Here is a 23,938-nt window from a genome sequence, read left to right on the forward strand (position 1 = left end):
ACCTTATTTTCTCACACCAAATTTCATAGAAATTTAGCTTCTCCTCATCTTCTTCCTCATCATTTTAGTTCTTCATTTCCTTCAATTATCATCCAAAAATGGGGGAAGCTTTTTCCAATTGGCAATACAAAGAAGAGATTCAATTATGCGATTCGTGGGCACGTATGACCGTATGCCCAATCACTGGCAAACAAATATCCTTATCAAGGTTATGGGAAAAATTTTTTGCCGATTATGTGCAACATTGGGATGGTCCGCCAACAAGCCGAAGTCCTCAAGCTCTCCAATCCCATTTTCGAAATTTGAAGACAATGCTCAAGGTTTGGCACAATGTGCAAATGACCTCCCGCAATCGTATTGCAAGCGGCACCAATAGAATGGATGAGGTATTAATTTCCCCCCGCAATATTATATATTTGTCCATTCAAAATTTTCAATTTATATAGCTTAATTGTGCTTCACTTTCTTGTTTAGGAAAATCAAACTCAATCGATTTTCATGAAAAAAATATAAGAAGAAATTTGAAAAAGACCAATGTTGGGATAAAGTTAAGAGCCATCCATATTTTGTTGATCCGCCATCTACTCCATGTCCACCGGCACCATATTCGACACCAAGTCCTTTCCAAAATGAGTCTCCAATTGATTTGGATGGTGAAGTAGTTGTGGAGACACCACCAAGCTCAATTCCAAGACCAATTGGAATAAAGAAAGCCAAAGAAGCAAAGAGAAAAGGAAAGATGACACAAGATGCAGCGGAATGTATGGCTCTTGCCATTCAATCCATGGCCGAATCAACTCAAGCTTCTGTTGAGTCAGTGAAGAAAAGAAACGAAGAAATAGCTGCTCACACAAGAACGGTATTTGAATTTGAAGAGGCAAAGAAAGATGCAAGAATTATGGCCATGGATACTAATTCATGGTCTCCGGAAAGAATTAGTTGGTGGAAAGATAGGAAGAGAGGTATTATGGCAAAAACATTGTTTGGTCGCGATAACAGCAATGACGGCGGTAGTGGCAATGACGGCGGTAGCAACGATCCATAACCTCAATTTGATTAGCTTTATTTTTCGGTAATAAAATGATGTTTAATTAGGAGATCATGTAATTTTAATTTCACTTATGTAATTTTAATTTTATGAAATAAAAATTTTATGTTTTGAATAAATTAAAAAATAAACTTAACAATAATAATATTAACAACAACTATGTCAAACCAACATTTATTATTAAACATAGATAAATATCAAATAAGATTAAAGCACACATATTAATACAACATACAAACAAAGAGTACATTAATTAAAATCACAAACCACACTTTATTTAAATCTAAATTCCCGATTGTGGTGTTTCATACTCGGTTACCATCTATGTTCCAATTGTGCATCACCAAAGACTCTACCTGAAATTCTCGATCCATGAATCGAGGAAGATTTTGTCCGTCTCTTCCTACTGGTTCGAATTGAATAGGTTCTCCAGTATCGGGATGCACAGGTCGATCGTAGACAGTTGCCATAGATGGATTCATTAGATCATTTTCTATAGGCTCCACAAATTCTTCCTCGACAAATTCATCCTGCACAATCATGTTATGAAGAATGATACAGCTTATCATGATGGCTCGAAGATCTTCTAATTTAAACAACCTTGCACCGTGACGCAGTATAGCCCATCGAGATTGGAGGATACAGAAACACCGTTCCACATCTTTGCGGTAAGCCTCTTGTTTTTTGCAAAAGTGTTTCTCCTCTTCTGTTCTGGGGTTCGATATTGTTTTCACAAAAGTGGACCACCTCGGGTATATTCCATCAGCAAGGTAGTAACCATTGGTGTACCTTTTGTTGTTGACATCAAACTCAACCAAAGGTGCAATTCCACCTATGACACGCTCGAACACATTGGAAGCACCAAGAACGTTGAGGTCATTTTGAGCTCCAGGGGTGCCAAAGAAAGCATGCCATACATGTGTGTCGTGAGATGCCATTGCTTCTAGAATTATAGTTGGTCTTCCCTTCCGACCCGAGTAAGCTCCAGCCCAGCCGGTTGGGCAATTCTTCCACTCCCAGTGTATGCAATCGATGCTTCCAATCATGCCTGGAAACCCGCGACGGTGTCCTCTGTTGAGAAGCCTATATAAGTCAGCAGGATTAGGAGAACGCAGAAACCACCCACCGTAGAGAAGCTCAATTTGCCTGCAAAATTTCTTTAGACATTTCAGCGCCGTAGAAGTTCCCATCCTAGTGATTTCGTCACATTGATTAGCGGCTGCATCGTATGCAAGCATTCTCAAGGCTCCTGTCATCTTCTGTTCGGGAAGCAATCCCATTTTCCTAGTGGCATCTACTTTTTGCCTCCAAAAACTATCGTGGTTGCAAAGATCCTCCATTATGCGTTGAAAGACATGTTTTTGCATTCGGTACCGCCTCCGAAAGCTTGCTTCGTCGTACACTGGACGTTCCACAAAATAATCTTGTAGGAGAAACTGACCTCGAACTTCTCTGTGTCTCTCCACATTTGGAGCACGCCCAGGTCGTGAACCACGCCTTCTTGTTGTCTCTGATAGTTGAAATTACGCCACCATTGCAACCGCTTGAGAGTTGGTAGCTTGAATCCGCTCGAGGTCTTCCATATTTTCACGCTCCTTCTCTAGCAACCACCTATTCAATTCATCCATTCTAAAGAGTTGAAACGAGATGAATGATAAACCTTTCAAAACAGATGAAGGTATAGAATGAGAAGAATGTGTGAGTAGGGAATGAAGTTTGAAGCTTATTTATTAACAAATATTGAAGATAAAAAGTTTCTGACAAACACACGTGTCACGTTTTTATAGGTTGAAAATCTTATCGAATATCTCAGATATATCTTCAGAAGATAACGATATCTGAAATTGACACGTGTCAAATAAATATTGGACGAATATATTATCAAAAATCAAAAGATATATTTCCATTAATCTCATTAATAATGAATTATTCAAATTTGAAATGTGAACAGTGGATTAGCAAGCAGATTGTCTTCCATTGGTGCATTGACAAAAAAGAGGCAATTGCCAATTTCAGATGAATAGTAAATTGGTAGTACCAATTTAATTAGCAAATTAGCAATTGCCCTTGCTCCATGAGTGCATTTGCTCTTAAGCCTTCAATGTTTTTGTTTTGTCTTTGAAATCAAATTTAATAGCTCCCACTTAACAAAAAAAAAAAAAAAAAAAAAAAACTAACTTGACAAAGAGACTACTGTGTTTGCCCTCTCAAAATGGTTAGAATGCACCCTTTTTAAGACTAAACAAGGACCAGAAAATATCCTATCAGCCACCTGAAAGGGACACAGAGGACGTATTTAAACCAAGAGATTCTACCTCGTCCTCCACCTCCATTAAAGCTTCTGCCTTTCTAGTTGCAGAATCTCATTCCCTCACTATCTCTGTCCCTCTCTGACTAATATATCTACAAGTACAAATATGCTCACCCTGAATCTCAACACCACTGTCCCTTTCTCCAAATCCACCCATCACTTTTCCAACAACACAAGACTCCACACCTCATCATCTGCTCTGCTCCACATCCCCACCAAACCTTCAATCTTCACTAGAATCCATGTCCCCCCATACCCATTTGGCTTCTCTTCAAAACCCACTTTTCAGATCCACTGTTTGAACCCAAAGCTCCCATCTTTGTTCTCCTCCAAACCCAGATCCCAAACCTCCAAACCCAAAGCTGCTTCCTCTGATGCATCAGAACCCAACCCCACAGTTCCAAAGCCTAAGGCCACAACTCGCCAGCTTGCCCTCATTTTCGGGCTGTGGTACTTCCAGAACATTGTCTTCAACATCTTCAACAAGAAGGCACTCAATGTTTTCCCATTCCCATGGCTTCTGGCTTCGTTTCAGCTCTTTGCTGGGTCTGTCTGGATGTTGATTCTCTGGTCCCTCAAGCTCCAGCCGTGCCCGAAAATCTCGAAACCCTTCATTATTGCTCTCCTTGGCCCTGCATTGTTCCACACCATAGGCCACATTTCGGCCTGCGTCTCATTCTCTAAGGTGGCTGTGTCCTTCACCCATGTCATCAAGTCCTCGGAGCCTGTCTTCTCGGTGGTGTTTTCGTCTTTCCTAGGGGATACTTACCCTGTGCAGGTCTGGCTTTCGATTCTCCCTATTGTTATGGGTTGTTCTTTAGCTGCTGTTACTGAGGTGTCATTCAATTTGCAAGGCCTGTGGGGCGCTTTGATTAGCAATGTGGGGTTTGTGTTGAGGAACATTTACTCGAAACGGAGCTTGCAGAGCTTTAAGGAAGTGGATGGGTTGAATTTGTATGGTTGGATCAGTATAATTTCGCTCTTTTATCTGTTTCCTGTGGCGGTTTTCGTTGAAGGGCCGCAATGGGTTCAAGGGTATCATAGAGCTATTGCATCTGTTGGGAAACCATCCACATTTTACTTATGGGTGTTGTTGTCTGGAGTGTTTTACCATCTGTATAACCAGTCAAGTTATCAGGCTCTTGATGAGATTAGCCCTTTGACATTCTCAGTTGGGAATACAATGAAGAGGGTGGTGGTGATTGTGTCAACTGTGTTGGTTTTCAGAAATCCAGTTAGACCTCTTAATGCACTTGGTTCTGCTGTGGCGATATTTGGGACTTTCTTGTATTCTCAGGCAACAGCTAAGAAGAAAAAGGAAGCTGAAAAGAAGGATTAGAAATAGGCCTCAGTTTGTTTGTTGTAGGTGCTAGTGTTTGACCTAGTCAAATTTGTGAACTTGCTCTGGTTTATTCATCAGTTACCAAGTTTTGATATTATCTCCAGGAGTCCAGGTTCTTTCGGGATCTCTTTTTGATTTTATTAAAATGAGTGTATGTTGATGTGAAATTTCTGTTAGGATTGCTGAATCTTTCATCTCTGTTTTCGCTTCTTGTTGATAGCCAAGTTTTAGTTTTGATTGCATGTTTCTCTGAGGTTGCCCTTTGGTTATACATGTATGGAGAAAGTCATTTGTAGCAATGTCAATTTGATATTCTCGGTAATTTTCAATTTCAAAGTTCTTCAATGTTTGTTGTTTTGCTTGTTTGCCCATAACATCTGAGTTGGGAAGGTGGAAATTTTGTATACACTCTACGTGTTCCTACACCCAGAGATGTATCAATTACATAATTCATGTCTTAGACCATATAATTGTTAAAATATGAAACCTTACTGGCCCCTTCCATGGAATTGTTAAATCAGTGCAGGAGATGAAGCAATGACCTTGGCCTTGTATTTTCCATAAAAATCTCAGTGGATGGGATTGAGATCGAGATCTTGGCAATCTCAGAGAAGTGAGATTTTTTTTTTTTTTGGATAATCTCAGAGATGTGAGATGGGCTCAACAGAATTGGCAATATCTGTTTGCAGGGACTGGGGTAAACCACCTTCAGCTCATTTTGGGCGCCAATAACCTTTATTTCTAGTTTTTACTGATCTGTTTTATAGGTATGTTGATTGGTGTTGTGGTTGAGCCTTTGATAAGGAATTTTTGACATACCTATACATACTGCCACTACATCAATAGGAAGATTAAGGATATTGCTACCTATGTTTTGATTTTTAGTTATCATGTCTTATAAACCGAGAAATATACGGGCCCTCAAATTCATCTTTCACTTCAAGTGAGTGTCATTGTTTGTGACTACCAAATGGCAGTTGGCTTTTCATCAACCACATTCTCATTTGAACAAGTTGAGGAAAGTCAGGAAACTCTATTTGTCATTTGCAGGCTCTAAAAAAGTCACCCTTTTCATTTGCATGCTTCAGTCTGTACATGTCCATATTACAGACTTTCTATGTGCTACTTGACTTAAGTAAATTATTGATATATGCATGTGTGAGTGTGAAATCTTGTTGTTCTGAAGCAGCCATTTGCTGTCAATCTTATTCTTGTCATAATCCTTGCTTTCTTTCTTTGTATCCCGACCTTATAAATTGGTATGATTGCATCCTGTATTGATTCTGTTGGATCTTGATCAACTGTATTTCGGGTTTATATAGATGTGAGAACCGACTTTTACTCTGGTTACATTTTTGAGGGATTAACATTAACTCTCATCTGAAAGGTTTGCTCTTTGAAGAAGCAACTCCATTCTTTGAGATGGCTTCAAAATAATCTTTGAAAAGATTAACCGAAACCTATGCACAAGTTCATCTATAACAAACTCAATGACTGATTCCTTTCTTCTGTTCCTTATGAAATGATATTGAAGTACATAACATAGGTCCGCAAATTCATTTTTCCCTTGGAGCTTTCTCTTCCGTGATAGAAATCTCCTCATCCCTCTTCAATTTCTTTATCAGAAGTCGAGGTCTTGGAGGAAATAGGGATGTTCCTTCCTCTTTTCTCTTGGATCATGTCGAAGAAATCTTTGTCATGAACTTATCACCCCAACATTCAATTCAGGTTCTCTCAAAGGAAAAAATAAAAATAAAAAGAGAACGACATAAATCAATTTAAGTTGGGATAAACCAAAGCCATGATATCTAGTAACCTTTTTGATCAGAATTGATCACGAAATCCTTCAGAGAACAAAATGGAGCTAGAACAGTATCACCGACTTTGAGATGATTGGTAGTCCCTCCAAAATATACATCTACTCTGGTTTTAGTAGTTTTCTGATAGGGTCGGGTCTAAAATATCACCGAGAGTGACCCGACCCGACCCGACCCGAATTTGATATAAACGCAGAAACAAACAGAGTGATGTGAGTAGCTTGGTAGAGAAAGCAAAAAACCTGAGCAGGGCGGGAAGAGAGAAAATGGCAGCTTTAGCCCCAAAGGAGGAGATGAAGGCAGTTGGAGTGGTAGAAGAAGAAGAAGAAGACGACGAGTACGGCGCAAAGGAGGCAGTGCTGCAAAAGTACTTCCTTCAAGAATGGAAGCTCGTCAAGTCCCTCCTAGACGACATCGTTTCGCACAGCCTCGTCTCCGATCCCTCCGCTCCCCACAAGATCCGATCCATCGTAAGTTGATTTCCCCACTTACCCATTTCAATTTACTCTCCAAGTTTTTTACTTTTTTGAGTTTGGTGAAAGAATCATCATTTGTTCTGCATTTTCTATCAACTCTGCTGTTAAAGTTTGCTCCTTCCTTTTAGGTTACCCATTTTGTGATAGTGTGAAATGTATTGCTTTACCTTATGGGTTTTTGGGGTAGATCCAATTTCTGTGAGTTTAGGATGTTTTGGGTTTTAGGAGTAGGGTTTTGAGGTTGACCCATTTGCATTTGCTTTGCCAACTAAGTATACAATTTTCTATGCAGATGGACAAGTATCAAGAACAGGGTCAATTGGTGGAGCCTTACCTGGAGAGCATTGTTACCCCACTCATGTTTATCGTCCGCTCTAAAACAGTTGAACTAGGAGTGGCTTCGGATGAGATTCTGCAAGTGATTAAGCCTATATGCATCATTATTTACTCTCTGGTCACCGTTTGTGGGTACAAGGCCGTTGTCAGGTTCTTCCCGCATCAAGTTTCGGACTTGGAACTTGCTGTGTCTGTCCTGGAGAAGTGCCACCACACTACTTCAGTGTCATCATTGCGGCAGGAAAGTACTGGAGAAATGGAGGCCAAATGTGTGATACTTTTGTGGCTCTCTATACTTGTGTTGGTCCCTTTTGATATCTCCACTGTTGATACTAGCATTGCAAATAACAGTAACGTCGGTAAACTTGAGCCAGCTCCGCTGGTATTGAGAATCACAGGAATATCTAAGGATTACCTTTCAAGTGCTGGTCCTATGCGCACTATAGCTGCTTTGCTGCTATCAAAGCTTCTAACACGTCCGGACATGCCAAGGGCCTTTTCCAGGTATCTATTATCATGCATAATAAACTGCCAAATTATTTTAATATTATTCATCAATCTTTCAGCTGAATGCTGAATGCTGTACTTACCTACCTATGAAATAAATTCGGTTTCAGCTTCGTTGAATGGACACATGAAGTCCTATCTTCTCTCACAGATGATGTCATGAACCACTTCCGCTTACTTGGAGCTTTAGAATCCCTAGCTGCTATATTCAAGGTCTGCTTTTTTATCTTTGTATTTACTTTTTACTCTTTTATTTTATTTTAAATTACTTTGTAGTTCCCGCATTTCAAAAAAAGATGATTTCTTAAGAACCAACAAAAACTATTGCGCCACACCAACCATTTTTTCTCTTCATTAATCAGGCTTAGAACTGTATAGGGAATCTCCTTGGCAATGAATTTATTAGAGTTCAGGCTTATGCTCAATATAACAAAAAATCATCTACAATTTTATGTATCTGTTTGTCACGTCTTGATTTGCAATTAATATTTATCCTCTGCTATATTATATGCCTAGCTCAGATCTACAGTTTTGTAATTGAGATAACTGGATATGATTAGACGTATTCAATGATAACCATGAGGCTTGAAGTTCCCTTTGACTTCGGATAAATCAGTTCACACGTTTCAGCGTACAAGTTTAACTTTACATTATTAAGTTATGAAAGTTGTTTATTATGCTACTATTTTACTTATAATAGAGTTCTCATTTACTAATATGGCTTCCATTCAGACTACCTTGGTTAATTTCAATTTCTCATGTATCTTTCGTAGACAGGCTGGTGGGCGGAAACTCTTGCTCGATGTGATTCCGGTTGTCTGGAATGACATTTCATTGTTGATCAAGTCTAGCTATGCAGCTCGGAGTCCATTGCTTCGCAAGTATTTGATGAAATTAACTCAGAGGATAGGGCTTACCTGTCTCCCTCATCGTTCACCTTCCTGGCGCTATGTGGTAAGAAATGCTGTATTATCTTTTCAATTCCAAACTTTTGATTTGATTTTCAGAAGTTTCCACGTACCAACTTTTAAGCTACTTATATCCATCTCAACTTGTAATTTATAAATATGCATTTTGTTTGTCAAGTACCTCCACTGGGATTCCAGTCATGTCGTATCCTCTGGTATTTTTCTTTCAATTTTGTTTGTTGCTCTTTTAGAATGTGGTGGTGCTCACTGCTCATAAGTAAAATTTTTGTGGTTCTTAAGAGTTCAATTATATGTTGTCATTCTGCAGCTAGAAGTGTACATATTTCTAATGGAGCTGCACATAAAGAAATTCATTATTTTTTGAGAAATAAACAATGTTTTACTTTTCGTTCCCCTACATTGATTAAGATTCAGGAATGTGATCTTTGGAAAGAAGCCCAGATATGTTCTGATTAATGTGTCTTTTCTCTGTTGGCTTTCTTGCTTTTGACCATATTCCTTGATGCAGGGAAAAACAAACTCGCTGGGGGAGAACATGTCTTTGTCTGGATCAGGGAAAGCTATTGAATGCAATGATGTTATAAATGCCAAGGATTCAAACTCAGAACCAAGTTCGAGCTGCGTGGAAGATGAAGAAATGGATGTCCCAGAAATTGTAGAAGAGATTATTGAGATGTTACTCACTGGATTGAGAGATACGGTATGTCTCAAAGAGTGACGTTCAAGCTTGGTGACATTAAATTAATTGCTGGGTTCTCTCAGTTTAGTTGGTCTACGTAGAGATCAGTTGCTTTATTATTCACTATAATTTCATTGATGGAAACCATTTTTTTTTTCTACTATGGTACTTTCCATTTGGATAGGCTTTCAATATTAAAAAGGAACCATATACCTCTTTTAACCAACGGTTGTTTTGCAATTAAAAAACAATGGTCATCCGATGCAGTTTTAAAATGGTTTTCCATGTAAGTTTAAGTTGATTTTTAGTAGTTACAGTACATAACAAATTAATTTGTTGTAGATATACATCTGAGATAGAGGGAACTAAGTACGAGGTTTGATTGCTCATTTTTTAAAGAACTTTTCATATAAAAACTGAGGAATCATTATTTAGTTTATTTTGTTGGTTTATCCATGAGGTACAGTGCATAAAATAGTTGGATGTTCTCAAGAAATGAAATACTCATGGTCCCATCCAAGAGAGACCACTGTTTTGTGTATGATTTCTAATAAGTCTCTTATTAAGCTTAAGTTTTGGCCTTCTGTCAAAGCACAAAGGAGAATTACCATGTGCATGGATCTGAGTCGTACGAGAGCATTAAGTTGCTAATATTTCATCCGTATTTTAGTTTCGTATTGTTAACGATATCTATCATATATGTTGTATGATATTTACTTGTCACTGATAGCATGTTCATGCAGGATACTGTTGTACGTTGGTCTGCTGCGAAAGGTATTGGTCGCACTTCTTCACGTCTTACAGCTGCTCTTTCAGGGGAGGTCCTATCATCTGTTTTGGAGCTGTTCTCGCCAGGCGAGGTATCATGTGGTTGCTTTCTTTAGTTTATTGTTCTGCACTTTTACTATTGAACTGGGTAACATGTCCATGGTAGACCTCTTATAGTCATATTTACATGCATTACTTGTAAAAGTATGTTCACACGGGTTATGATGACCTTTAGGGCCTAACACATTTCATTTTCATGTCCTTTCATTTGTTTTAATTTTACATTTTTGATATGAAAATTATCTTTTTTCCAGGGTGATGGGTCATGGCATGGAGGTTGCTTAGCATTGGCGGAATTGGCACGTAGAGGATTGCTCTTACCTGTCAGCCTTCCTAAAGTTGTACCTGTTGTTGTGAAGGTTGTTTCTACCATTTGTTATCAAATTATAAATCTGCAGCATATAGGTTGTTCCAGTACGAACTAATGATCAATTATAAATAGGCACTACATTATGATATTCGAAGAGGTCCACACAGTGTTGGATCTCATGTGCGAGATGCTGCAGCTTATGTTTGTTGGGCTTTTGGCCGTGCATACTATCATACGGATATGAGAAACATATTGGATCAGCTTGCACCGCACCTTCTAACAGTGGCCTGCTATGACCGTGAGGTACTAAACTTTACGATTAATATAATTCTAACCATTATTTCCTACCACCTCTGCTTTAGGTTTGTCATTTGATATTTATTTATTTATTTTGATGCTTAGGTTAATTGTAGAAGAGCAGCAGCAGCAGCTTTTCAGGAAAATGTTGGGAGACAGGGTAGTTACCCTCACGGAATTGACATAGTGAACACTGCAGACTATTTTTCACTCTCTTCACGAGCAAACTCTTATGTTCATGTTGCTGTCTCTATTGCTCAATATGAGGGATATCTTTATCCCTTTGTGGATGAGCTGCTGTATAACAAAATTTGTCACTGGGTATGCTCTTACTTCAGTTCCTTTGACGTCCCTTTAACTAACTGTATATGATACATCATTTGATTTACAAAAGTCATCTTTTTCCCTCCGAACTCTTAACTACCATTTTCACTAGAAAGTATAATGATATATTACCATAAAACTTGTTGCCTTGTTGGTGACCCTTCTAGTACTTAATTTGTAAGGAACAAGCTTAGGGTGAATAACATATGAGCCTATAAAATTCTTAGTTTCATCAGTCCATTATGAGTCTGTGGCCCTTTCAACCATTGCAGAACTGTTAAGTTAATAGCAAATTAGATCTCAAACATTATCTTTCTCTTGTTATTTTAGATTGCTTCAACGGGTACTTCAGAACTCAAATAGTTCACGCTAAATAAGTTTTAATGTTTTTGTTGTGGAAGTTGAAAGTTTTATTCATTCAAAAGAAAAATTGATCTGAACTTCTAACCCTTCTGTGAATCTTGTAATAATATTAATTCCAAGGACCTCTAGATAGTGGTAGTTGTGCTGCAGTTCTAAAGATGTTGTGCTGCAGTTCTAAAGACCCCCGCTACTATTAGAAAAAAAAAATTCCAAAAGGTCTGAAATGGCAAAGTTTGTCTATATAGTAGCAGAGCAAAGATCTATATTGTTGTTGTTGTTATTATTATTATTAGTTTTAATATTTTTTATTTTAAAGTTTTGCCAGTCTAATGTATTTCCTTATTCGCCATCAATATAGCTACTATCGTGTCGCTAAATTCAATATGCTGGCAAATTTAGACAAGTAATTGCTGCATGTTGATGTCATCAGGAAAAAGGCTTAAGAGAACTTGCTGCCGATGCTCTTTCTTCTCTTGTTAAATATGATCCTGAATATTTTGCGAACTATGCTTTGGAGAAAATAATTCCTTGTACTCTCTCTTCTGATCTGTGCATGCGGCATGGAGCGACACTGGCAACTGGAGAACTGGTTTTAGCACTACATCAATGTGGTTATGCTCTCTCCACTGGTTAGTATTTTAACTCTTAGATATATAAGCAAAAGCTCACAATGAGTAGGTGGAATTTTGAAGTTTTGGGCTGCTGTAGAGTATTAGTGTTTATACGCTCCTCCATTCCCCACAGATTTTCATTCATTGATTATTGCATAGCTGGGTAGTAGAAAGTACCAGACACATTTGAAGAGGTGAAGTGATTTTGACACCCCCTGTTCGACAAATGCACTCCAACCTTTTATGCTTTTTTTTTTTGTTGTGTTGCTAATGTTCCTATCCCACACCTCCTCTAGATGGGAATAACATATTCTGGAAAAGTTGCAAGGGTTAATTTTAGAAATAAGTTCAACAGAATACTAAATTAGAAGAGCAATGAACACTGAAAAGTGTGCAACTGTTAATAGAGGACTGATAATACTCCATCTAAATTCTGAACAGGACAGTGTACGAACTACACTAATTTGCCTAAATAAAAGATCAATTCTTGACGGCCTGTTGTGGAATGGTTCAAAAAGGGGACCGGAAACGTAGGTACCGAGGGATAATGGGAGAAGCCCTGTAGAGATTGTGCATTTTTTTTTTTCTATTTAGTTAGATTTTTTTTAATAAAGTGATCTAAATATGGCTGGAAGAAGAGGATCATCATTGGTTAATTACTTGAAGCCATGGTTACTTCAGGAAAAAGATTGGGAAATGAAATAAAATGTCTAGGAGCTAAATTAACTAAGTTTGGGACACTGGAAAGTGTTTCATACCAATATTGCCTTTATCATCTGGGTTTTCAATTCTTGTTGTTTTTCTTATCTTTATAATTATTCTTGATTGTGCCAGTGTTTTTCCAGTGGGGGTGATTTGATATGATATTATAATTGTATAAATCATCGTAAGTTAGTTAATCTTGTTGGTTACAGATAAACAAAAACGTGTTGCTGGTGTTGTACCTGCTATTGAGAAAGCGCGGCTTTATCGCGGAAAAGGTGGAGAAATTATGCGGTCAGCTGTTTCCCGCTTCATAGAATGTATATCTGTATCTTCTGTATCATTACCAGAAAAGATAAAGCTCAGTTTGCTTGATACTGTCAATGAGAACTTGAGACATCCTAATTCTCAGATTCAGGTGGATATCTCTTCATGTTAGGATTCCAACGTAGCTGCTTCTTTATTTCTTTGTGATATCTGAATTTGTAATTAAGTTTTCCATCATGCAGGATGCAGCAGTTAAAGCTCTGAGGCACTTTGTGCAAGCATATCTAATTGCTGCAGATGTTCGAGGTACTAGTATAACATCCAAGTACCTGGAACTCTTGACTGATCCTAATGTGGCTGTAAGAAGAGGATCAGCATTGGCAATAGGTGTTTTGCCCTGCAAACTTCTTTCTAATAGGTGGAAGGATGTGCTTCTGAAACTTTGTAATGCTTGTGCAATTGAGGTGCAACTCTTTGTGATTAATCTTTATCAGTGAAGAATATCTATAATGATCTCCTAATTGGAGAATTACCATTTGCAGGACAACCCTGATGACAGAGACGCGGAAGCACGAGTAAATGCAGTCAAAGGGCTTGTTTCAGTTTGTGAAGCATTAACTCAGGAAAAGGAGCATTCTGGTGTCCAATCGATGGAGGATGACATGTCTTTGTTCCTGCTCATCAAGGATAGAATAATGACGGCTTTATTGAAAGCTCTCGATGACTATTCTGTGGATAACAGAGGTGATGTGGGTTCTTGGGTACGCGAGGCTGCAATGGATGGCCTTGAGAGATGTACATATATCCTGTGCAAGAGAGATTCCATTGGTGGAAGATCAGGTCGAATCGATTCTTCCCTTGAGCTGGAGCCCAACCACTTACATTTGTTGTTTGATGAAAATCTTGCTACTAGTATAGTTGGGGGAATATGTAAGCAAGCTGCAGAGAAGATGGATAAGCTGAGAGAAGCAGCTGCAAAGGTGCTACAGAGGATTTTGTACAATGATGTAGCTTATGTCCAACATATACCACACAGGAAAAAGCTGGAAGAAATTGTTCCTAATGAAGCTGATCTGAAGTGGGCGGTAAGTAATAGTGTAATACATACAACTTTTGTAGTATTGTTGACAAGTTATTGGAGTTCTTTGACGGAGAGCACATCATGTACTTGCTTGTAGGTACCAACTGTTTCATATCCTCGTTTTGTGCAATTGCTGCAGTTTGGCTGCTATAGCAAATCTGTGCTATCGGGGTTAGTTATCTCTGTTGGTGGGTTGCAAGATTCTTTGAGAAAGACATCACTTACAGCATTGTTAGAGTATCTTCAAGTGGTAGAAACTGAAGACCAGAATAAAAAGTCCAGAGAGTACATGCTGTCTACTGACATGCTTTGGCTTCTCCAACACTATAGGAAATGTGACAGAGTCATTGTACCTGCACTGAAGGTAGTCACATATAAAACTTATTGCTAAAAATTATGAGTTCTTGTCTTTGTATGAAGGCCCTTCTTTTGTTCACTTCTATTTATTCATTCCGGTGAAATTGCAAGTTTGTGATTTGACTTGCTGTTTAATGTTTGCCTATGGATAACGACTTTGATAGGTGTTCTCCCTGAAACATTAGCTGGCTTGGGAGAGAATGCCACAACTGTGTATAACCTTTGTTAGCTTGGCTTACAATAATCTAGTTGTCCATGATCACAGTTGATTACATTAACAAACTTTTCCATGCACAATCACTAGATAAGCTCCACCATAGTTTCTGTTTTCTTCAGTTTTTCGTGTAACCTAGTCACTGTGCATATCCATGATTGGCAGAAATCCACTAATATTTTTAGTACAATATATTCTGTAGTCAAGTTAATTTTTGATGAATTCACTTTGTTTTTCAGACCATCGAGATTCTTTTCAGCAAAAAGATATTCTTGACTATGGAGGTTAGCCCTTTGTCACATTGAACCTTTTATTATGTGACTGATTTATGTTCCATTCCATATATGGCTGTCAGTTCTCTGTTATAAACCTGGGGTACATTGTTCTGATCTATTTGGATTTCTATTTCATTTTACAGATTCAAACAGTGGTTTTCTGTGCTGGTGCTTTGGATTCTCTGGAAGTTGAATTAAAAGGATCAAAGGACTTCTCCAAGCTATATGCAGGCATTGCAATACTTGGATACATAGCTTCAGTTTCAGATTCCATAAATAGTCGGGCTTTCTCTCAGCTTCTCCGTTTTCTAGGTCATCGTTACCCTAAGGTTTGTGGTTCCCATAAAATTCAGCATTTATGTATAAAAGTTGCATTGTAGTTGCATTGCTTTCTTTTCAGGATCCATCATTGCTTCATAATTCTTTTGCTCCTTCTATTGAAGGGCTTGTAGTTTTATTTCCTTAAGGGTTGTTTCTGCTTTCCCTGACCCAGATACGGAAAGCTTCTGCTGAACAAGTTTACCTTGTTCTCTTGCAAAATGGGGGTCTTGTGGCTGAAAACAAGATTGACAAAGCGCTTGAAATTATATCAGAGACCTGTTGGGAAGGTGATACTGAAGCAGCAAAGCTCGAACGCTTCGAGTTGTATGATATGGCTGGTCTCGACACAGATCTGATTCGTAAGACTAGTAACAGAGTACCAACCAGTAACAGAAATGCAACAGTCACTGATGAAAATGCATCTTATTCCTCGTTAGTCGACTCAAGTGGGTTCTAAAAGTGAAACCAATCCCTTGTTTTCTGCTAGTTGAACCTCTAGCAATCCCCTCGCATATTGTGTGCTTGTAGTTTGTTCTTTTGTGGTTCAAGTTGCTTGCTGAATTTTTGTTCGGGAACCTCCAGATACCATACATTTGTGTTATAGAGAGCGAGAGAGATGTTGTCTTTGTATATAGACGTACTGGAAGTGAGCTTAAATTAAAGGATATGTCTAGTTTTGGGCAATGCTCCCTAATTGAATGCATGTGCGAGTATGGAATCTTGTTACTGAGACTGGCAGCTACCAATGCTGTCAATTTCGACTATGTCAAAATTGTTGCATTCTTTCTTTCTTGCTCCTACTCTTTATTTTTATGTATGAATTCGTATCCTGAAGGAATGAAGTGGCATAACTGCATGCTATTTTGATTTTGTTGATCATGATGGGGTTCATAGAGATGTGATATTGTGTCAGACCAGTTCATTTTGAGAGGGATTAACGAAATGTGTCAACACATTAAGTAAACTAGTTTCATACGAGGGGGTGTACTATGGAGATGGTGACCTCTTCAGGTATATGATGTATTGATGTAATGTATCATAAATCTTTCCATAGCTAAGAAATAATAACCGTCTAGAGGCAGCAATAGGCTAATAATGTGTCGGTAAATTTTGGGTGGAATGATGAAGAGGAACGAAAGGATCTGTGAGGAAGCCAAAAAAGGGAGAGGAGGTTAATTAATCATCTATGAGATGGGCTTCGAGGTTGAGTCTCTTTGGCCGTTTTAACTGTTTGCAGGAGTGTAGAGATTGCTGTTAACTTCAGGTCGTTCTCTAGATAATAATACAGGTGTGACTTCGTTTATAGTTTATGATTTATTGCTGTGTTATTGTCTTTGGTCTGCTTTGGAATCTTCTCTCTATTGTAAATGCAAGTTTGTTTATAAGATGTCACTACTCACAAAGCAGTGAAATCATTCATTATTCTTCAGTTCACTCTCTCATGGTTTTTAGGATGACCTGTTGTGTTTGGAACCTTAAGCACCTGCATGCTCGCCTGGATGGATCTTTGAGTTAAACGACATTTCCTCTCTATGAATCTCCCTTTCTGTATATTATTCCAAATTCATTGATGTACAATATCACCTTGTATACTGTATAGAGCTCCCTCGATCAATTTTCTGATAACAGTTCCTCAAATATCAATATCCAATGAACGCAATTATCCATCCATTTTGAGAAACCTCTATGAAAGCAGGTGATGAGAAACCTCAACTACATTTTATTCTTGCACAGACATATACTCAGACGATTTTTTAAATTTTTGTTTGTTTGCAAGCTGCATATTTATGACTGCCGATATCAATTCTCAGTAGCTTATCTCATCCTTTCTATAAGCCAATTTATCTCACCATCTCATTATGCATCTCCTAGCTTGGAGCATTATTTAAGTACAATTGTTCTTGTTTACGAAAATTTAGTTTTTTTGTTTTTTTTTTTTTTTTTTTTTTCACTTTGCTCATGCTTTCCGATCTGCAAAGTAAGAGTAATTTTGACAGTGTTAATCTTTATGCGCAGTAAATTATAGCAGAAACAATGTAATTTTGTGACTCATGGCCAGCTAGCTCATTTTATGAACGACTGTAACTTCCTTTGTTTAAAGCCTGGCCCTGGCTCATGCATTGTGACTTGATTTGTGAAAGCTATCTCACTTGGGAAATGAAAGGTTTCTGAGCTGTTAAAAAACAAAGTGGATGTGATCCCTTGCATCTCTTGGTCTCGTGAACTTGTTGCAGAATCAGAATCACGTAGCAAAAGTATTCGAGTGCAATTGCATGCAGCAAAAGTGTCATGTACGTACTTCCTTTAAGGGATACTGAAGGGTCTCCATCTCCAAAACACCTAGGCGTCACAGCTACTTTGTCATATTGCTAGTGACTTCACTCTTAAATGAGCATAACTTACACCATGACTATCAATTTATTCAAACTTATTGCACGAAAAGAGCCAAGTCAGTAAAATATGCACCATTTCCTACAATCCTATGCCAATGCAGACGGCAAGGAATTCTCAAGTCATAAAACTACATCTTCTACTTCCAGGTTTCAATTAAAGATGGAAACCACTGGATTGCAAAAACTATCATGCAGAACACTGAGAACGGTACCCATAGAAATAAGGAATAGGATTTTCAACTTTCATCTCAGGTCTCAGACCTGAAGAAGTCTAATGGATTTTGTTTCCAAATATCCAAAAGATCAAGTTTCAGAAAACATTGACTACAATGTTCTTGCTGAAGATTAACTGAAGATTCTTGCTGTTTCATATTTTCAGTCATGATGGGCTCCAGTTAAACATTGACTACAATTGATGCAGAACACTGTATGAATGAGCAACTCAAGTATTGTTGCAATTTTGATTTCTAATTCTATTTCACAGTAATCAGTAATTGCACAAAAATCCAGTCTTTAAAGCCGATTCCACTCTTTTTCAATATTTTTTAGCCAACAACAGTACTAAAGCAGAACAGGATTGGAGTTTACATTTCCAATCCAATCAATTATCCAAATTGAAAGCAACAATGGTTGTCAATATGGGACTGCATTATAGGCAAGAGCTTGAAGCTTGAACCTTAGTGACCCCGTCAGGCATTTAATGTACAATAATTAGCATAATATAATTGATTGGATGAAAAAAAATCACGATATAAATGACCTCAAAACCTTATTTGAAGCCGCCATAGAAATAATGAAGAACCATAGCTGTTAATCTGGGGGCAGCTTCCACCGAGTCTTTGGAACCAAGACGTTTATTAGCTTTGGGTCTTCCTGCTTCAAACACTGACACTCATGATAGAATAAGAGGGATTGGTGCACTGCGAATTGGTATTGGGTGTGGTATGTGAAAAAACTAAATCAATATTGATGGACAGACATAACGAACTATCATTAAATTCTACACACTGTTGACAGAATAAGGGATTGGTGCACTGTGATAGTGGAATTACCGGCATGACCACTAAGCAGCCACCTTGTCTAAGTGCTCACAATATACAGACTGGTCATGCCTTTTCCCGCGAGTCATAAAAAAGAATCATAACAACACCTTCTCTGAGTTCTCACGATTTACAGACTGGTCATGCCTTTTCCTGCAAGTCATAAAAAGGAGCATAAAAAGGCCAGCAGTAGTACCATATGCCATACATTCAAACAGAAAATGGAACTAACACAGATAATGTTCAAGTTATCACACTTATTTTATATGGTATCTGTCTTCTGGTTCTATTATTGATCAAGGAGATTATTTAAGAAGGTACTTGAATATTGAAAATAGTGAACAATGGCTATTTCCGGCCACTATAAACAACACCTCTAAACCTTCTCTGTTCAACTTTAACTGACCCATTAACAAGATCAGTTACAACTAGAATCATTGGCAGCTATATTATCTTCACTGAATGATAATATTGATAAAATATTGAAAGAAATTGATCAAAACATTTTTAAGGTGGAAATTGGTAATATTATGCCAAAAGCTCAATTAAAACAGCATACTCTTGTGTAAGGAGTAAGGACTGACTAGAGCACAACAAAAGACAGGTAGAATTAAGGACTGAGTTGAGAGTACTTGGACTATACTAAATGCACTGGTTTAGTAAGTACTACAGGAACCTACTTGTGATACTGTTTGATGCGTGACAATGGCCTCTCATAACTACCTTCTTTCTGTTGAGGCTTTGATACCTGCCTTGACTCTGGCTTCCAATCAGCATTGGTCAGGGACTGACCCAACAATTCTGCAATATCTGTTGCCATTGCCTCAGCCTTCTTCACATATGGAAAAGTTTCTTCCTTGAAGTGGTGGGACAGCCACATATACATAGACAACACTTGATGCTTAGTCTCAAGATCCAAGAGTTCCTTATCACTACGAGCAGAATCTGTTGGAATTCCCATAGCAATATTGACAGGGAGATTCTGGCTATATGATTGAGCAAACTTTAGAAGATGGAACATAGCTTTTGGGTCTCTGATATTTACTGGGGCAAAACAGAAGTTAAAACGATCCTCCAGAGATAACGTCTGAATCTTCTGTAACATGTTTGCAACCTTCTTTATATGATCATGTCGACACAAGAAGTATGACCCATCCACGCGGCAATTTTCACTAAATTTTTCAAGTAGCTGGGAGAACGTAATGTTAGAAAGTTGCCCTGCAAATAGCTCAACCTGCTCATAGAAAGGAAACAACCCCACTTTCTTAACTTCTTCAAAAGGTTGCTTCAGACACTCGATCAAGTAATCCAGATCATCTAAATTCAATGTGGTAGTAAGTCCATCTGGATAGACACTTCCTCTCCGACCAGCTCTTCCAGCAATTTGCTTCACCTGAGATGCTGGAACTGGGAGAACTTTGTCACCATTGTATTTTGCAAGACTATAGAATACAACCCTCCTAATATTAAGATTCAGACCCATTCCCACCGCATCAGTAGAAACAAGAACATCATATTCATTATCTTGCTCATTAAACAAATTTGCCTGCTGTCTACGAGTTTCTGGTGGCAATGCACCATAAATAACACAACACCGGTGGTTGGTGTGTTTTTCAATTGCCAATTTAACCTCAAATACCTCTCTTCTTGAAAAAGCAACCACACAATCTCCAGACCTAACATTTTTAAGATCTCCCAATAGTGTTTTTGCTTCAACCACCAATGGCTTAAACCTCCCATAATGCTGCTCATACAACTCATCACCAGTCTCTGAACAGATCTTTCTAACAATATTCAGAACGCTTGGATCTCCACATAGATGTATCTCATCAGCCTTTAACCCAAGTAATGCTCGTGTCCACGCAAAACCTCTATATGGGTCGGCCATCATCTGAATTTCGTCAATAATAGCAACATCATACATTTCGTCAGTCGACACCATTTCCACTGTGCAAGCAGCATGGTTTGAGAATGGGACAAATTTCTTCTCTTGTCCCGTGTGAAGACTACAATACACCCCAAGTGCATTTACTTTGTCAAAGACTTCCATAGCCAATAATCTCAGAGGACTGCAGTATATACCCTTCTTTGCTTCCATAAACCGTTGCAAAGCATTGAAAGTTTTCCCACTATTGGTTGGACCACAGTGATAAATCACCTTACGCTTCATAGCCCGAGAAAATGGGAACCAAGTATGTGGCTTAGTGAGATCCGCAGATGCAACCATACCACGAAAGCGCTTGATCTCCTCAGGAAACTCTTCCAAACAGAACTCAACAAACACAGGAAACAAAAACTTTACTGCATCATCAGACGGACCCAGGGACACCACATACTTGCCAACATCAGCAGTACACTTCTTGAAGAAGATGTCCCGAAACTTATACACGGCGGTAGGAAAAAATGACCTGCTAATGTATATTCCAAGAGCCTGATCGGTTGCCCACCCTGAATTTCCAAAATACCGAAAAACCTCTTGAAGAGTCTCCCAATCACTCTGCTTGTGCTTTACAACCTTCTCATTATCACAAAGCTCCCTATACAATTCAACAGCGTTGCATGACGCAACGTGCTGAAAGCTCACTGAACACGCATTCTCATCATCATCATCTTCCGACTCCACCACCATAGAATCACAAATAAAACCCTCATTATCTCCATCACCATTTCCCCAATTCGCTGAAGCACAAGCTTTATCCCCACTTAAGTAGTCAAGCTCAGAACTTTTCCCCACATCAGCATCAAAATCATCAACCACTGTTCTACTATCACTCCCATCCTCACCTCCATCTTCTACGTCACTCGAAAATGGTTTCGCAACGCCCGGGTTCTGTGTGGGTATTCTAAGATGAACTAAATTCGTCGAAATTGAGCGGTTTGAGACATTGCAATCGGGTAAAGATGGGAGATTTGGCGATACAGAGCAGTCAGAGACAGTGGGATACTGATTGGACAGCAAAACCCTAACCCTAGATAAGCTTTTCTCACAACCATAAATTCGGAACAAGAAATTTACATGGCCTCTAACCATTTCTATAACTGCATCATAGAAACTACAAATCAATAATAAAGAGCGAATCAAAGTTGAATAGGAATTCGAGCAAATAAGAGATTGGGGGTTATAGGGAGCTCACCTGAGACTTGAGAAGATGATTGATCTGCGACTCTGAGAGCAAAGAGCTCAGATGGTGGTGGCGTACTGCTAAAACCCCTATAAACCCTGCAACGACGTCGTTTAAGATAGTCAGAACTCAAAAGCACAACAATATCTTCCCTCTCTTTTCTTTATTTTTACAGGAGAGTACGCTCCCAAAGAGCATTATTATTAGATGCAACTCATGCAAGTCTGTGAGTAGTTACACCGGGACACATATCGCCTGAACCTGGTGTGGAAGTGATTCTAATGAGAACTAATTGATGACATTTTAATTAATAGTTTATGACACTTATTTTAAAAAAAAACATAATTGATCATATTTTGACATCACAACCTTGTGTTATATTAAATTTATCTTTTAAAAAAACATCCTAGACTATATCCGGAAAAGAATCTAACCAAAACTCATTTCATAAGGAAAACTTGAGCAAAGTGGGAAATTCTATTGGCCACACAGTTTTGTTTCACGATAGACATGTCTAAGTAAAACAAGATTAAATGCAGTTTAATCATAAACCTCAGACAAGTCATCACCTTCTCTAAGAGTTCAGACTATTTTTGATGAGTAAGCCGGCTTTCAACGCCTCAGCCTCCGAGTGCAAAGCAGATTGTGCAAAGGGAATGAGTATAGATAGGGCTGCAACCTATGTTGCACGGACACGGACACGGATACGGCGACACGACACGGCGCGACACGGCGACACGGAAAAACCTAAAAACAGAGGATCCGACACGGCAAATAAAATATATATATTTATATACTAAATACATAAAAAGATACTAAAATTTGACATAAGGATAATCTTATTAACAAAATAGTGTTCTAAATCCATTACAAATAACAATCAAACAACTTCAAATAGATTTAGTAAGTGCAAATGAAGAGATGTTCATAAATGACATATGCAATAGCCACAATAGGCAGCAACTTTGGAGTTTGGACGTTTGGGCAACAACTTTGCACCTTCAACAATGCAACACCTAATACACAATAAGAGTTGGTCATTCCATAATCAATCTAAACATCTTAATCATTCCATAATAATTGAAATAATAGAGAATATATAGCTAAGAATTTACCTACTAATCACCTTCAATAGTCCATCTCATCATTAACAAGCATCCTCTCTAATGCCGGTTCATCAAGAGACAATTCTGCAAGCTCAAGCACATCATCATTAATCCCCGGTTCCATAGACTCATGACCATCTCCCGTAAGATCCCACATTGAGTCCCTATCTTTATAATAGGTAGGCTCGGCCCTTGCCAAAAGTCGAAGATTTGTATGAACATACACCAAATCTTGAGCTCTTTTTGGTTCTAACTTGTTCCTCTTCAAACCTTGTATGAAGCTATATGTACTCCAATTCCTTTCGCAACAAGAAGATGAACAAGGTTGATTAAGCAACCTCAAAGCCAAAGATTGGAGTCTTGGTGTAGAAGCTCCATAGGAGGCCCACCAAATTAGAGGCTCAAAATAAAACTTGTTTTCCAAAGCATCCGGTCTTGAGTAATCACCCATGTTCAATGAAAAATATCCATATTCTTCCATCACTTTATTACGAACTTGCGGATCTGGATAGAGCTTGATAAGACATCTCCTCCTCTCATTGGTGAGCTCGGTATCTCTATGTGGAGCAACCCGGTTAGGATCCTCTTCAAGCCATTGAGAGCTATAATACTTTGGGTTCAAAGAGTGAGCCATGCAATGAAGTGAGGTGGAACTCTTAGTCCACCGAGCAATCAAGGTGGAGTACACCACATCATAAAACCTTGATGCATCACAATGAATTGATAAGACATTGGCAAACTTGGGAGTATAAATTGCCTTCTTCACTTTCTCTATCATTGTATCCCACCACTCGTAAACCAAGTGAAGACAAGGCTTATCCAAATCGGCCATCCTTATCATCTCATATATAGGTGACATAAATGCAATCATGAAATCAATTT

The 23,938-nt window shown here is 38.4% G+C and overlaps 5 protein-coding genes across 5 annotated transcripts; 2 read left to right on the top strand and 3 right to left on the bottom strand.

The window, feature by feature from the left end:
- Window positions 1-1,353: 1,353 nt before the first annotated feature.
- On the bottom strand, window positions 1,354-2,388 carry LOC101295763. The gene has a single exon (XM_004308598.1). It carries the CDS (start codon window positions 2,386-2,388, stop codon window positions 1,354-1,356), a length of 1,035 nt encoding a protein of 344 aa, XP_004308646.1.
- Window positions 2,389-3,362: 974 nt separating this feature from the next.
- On the top strand, window positions 3,363-4,797 carry LOC101303451 (xylulose 5-phosphate/phosphate translocator, chloroplastic-like). Its single transcript, XM_004307130.1, has one exon. The coding sequence runs from the start codon at window positions 3,466-3,468 to the stop codon at window positions 4,696-4,698; it is 1,233 nt and encodes a 410-aa protein (XP_004307178.1). The 5' UTR covers window positions 3,363-3,465; the 3' UTR covers window positions 4,699-4,797.
- A 1,987-nt stretch (window positions 4,798-6,784) lies between these two features.
- LOC101303742 (tubulin-specific chaperone D-like) lies at window positions 6,785-16,158 on the top strand. Its single transcript, XM_004307131.1, has 17 exons — window positions 6,785-6,988; window positions 7,287-7,834; window positions 7,948-8,050; window positions 8,615-8,791; window positions 9,275-9,466; window positions 10,189-10,305; window positions 10,528-10,632; window positions 10,716-10,886; window positions 10,986-11,201; window positions 11,998-12,196; window positions 13,093-13,298; window positions 13,390-13,611; window positions 13,690-14,232; window positions 14,326-14,592; window positions 15,039-15,083; window positions 15,218-15,403; window positions 15,568-16,158. The coding sequence occupies exons 1-17, from the start codon at window positions 6,785-6,787 to the stop codon at window positions 15,850-15,852; spliced, it is 3,786 nt and encodes a 1,261-aa protein (XP_004307179.1). The 3' UTR covers window positions 15,853-16,158.
- A 2,387-nt stretch (window positions 16,159-18,545) lies between these two features.
- On the bottom strand, window positions 18,546-21,859 carry LOC101296048 (ATP-dependent RNA helicase SUPV3L1, mitochondrial-like). Its single transcript, XM_004308599.1, has 2 exons — window positions 19,509-21,859; window positions 18,546-18,981 (listed from the first exon to the last, which is right to left on the bottom strand). The coding sequence occupies exons 1-2, from the start codon at window positions 21,857-21,859 to the stop codon at window positions 18,927-18,929; spliced, it is 2,406 nt and encodes an 801-aa protein (XP_004308647.1). The 3' UTR covers window positions 18,546-18,926.
- A 914-nt stretch (window positions 21,860-22,773) lies between these two features.
- On the bottom strand, window positions 22,774-23,908 carry LOC101304035. Its single transcript, XM_004307132.1, has 2 exons — window positions 23,066-23,908; window positions 22,774-22,966 (listed from the first exon to the last, which is right to left on the bottom strand). The coding sequence occupies exon 1, from the start codon at window positions 23,895-23,897 to the stop codon at window positions 23,079-23,081; it is 819 nt and encodes a 272-aa protein (XP_004307180.1). The 5' UTR covers window positions 23,898-23,908; the 3' UTR covers window positions 22,774-22,966; window positions 23,066-23,078.
- Window positions 23,909-23,938: the final 30 nt, after the last annotated feature.

The sequence above is a fragment of the Fragaria vesca genome, linkage group LG7, assembly GCF_000184155.1.
Source record: "Fragaria vesca subsp. vesca linkage group LG7, FraVesHawaii_1.0, whole genome shotgun sequence".
Classification (NCBI taxonomy): Eukaryota; Viridiplantae; Streptophyta; class Magnoliopsida; order Rosales; family Rosaceae; genus Fragaria; species Fragaria vesca.

Bases quoted from the DNA above. Each gene is read 5' to 3' on its own strand.
- LOC101295763 (XM_004308598.1), bottom strand. From the start codon at position 2,388: ATGGAGGATCTTTGCAACCACGATAGTTTTTGGAGGCAAAAAGTAGAT.
- LOC101303451 (XM_004307130.1), top strand. From the start codon at position 3,466: ATGCTCACCCTGAATCTCAACACCACTGTCCCTTTCTCCAAATCCACC.
- LOC101303742 (XM_004307131.1), top strand. From the start codon at position 6,785: ATGGCAGCTTTAGCCCCAAAGGAGGAGATGAAGGCAGTTGGAGTGGTA. The intron at 9,467-10,188 runs GTATGTCTCAAA...ATGTTCATGCAG, and splicing joins TCACTGGATTGAGAGATACG to GATACTGTTGTACGTTGGTC. The intron at 14,593-15,038 runs GTAGTCACATAT...TTTGTTTTTCAG, and splicing joins TCATTGTACCTGCACTGAAG to ACCATCGAGATTCTTTTCAG.
- LOC101296048 (XM_004308599.1), bottom strand. From the start codon at position 21,859: ATGGTTAGAGGCCATGTAAATTTCTTGTTCCGAATTTATGGTTGTGAG. The intron at 18,982-19,508 runs GTAGGTTCCTGT...TATGACTTGCAG, and splicing joins CGCATCAAACAGTATCACAA to GAAAAGGCATGACCAGTCTG.
- LOC101304035 (XM_004307132.1), bottom strand. From the start codon at position 23,897: ATGATAAGGATGGCCGATTTGGATAAGCCTTGTCTTCACTTGGTTTAC.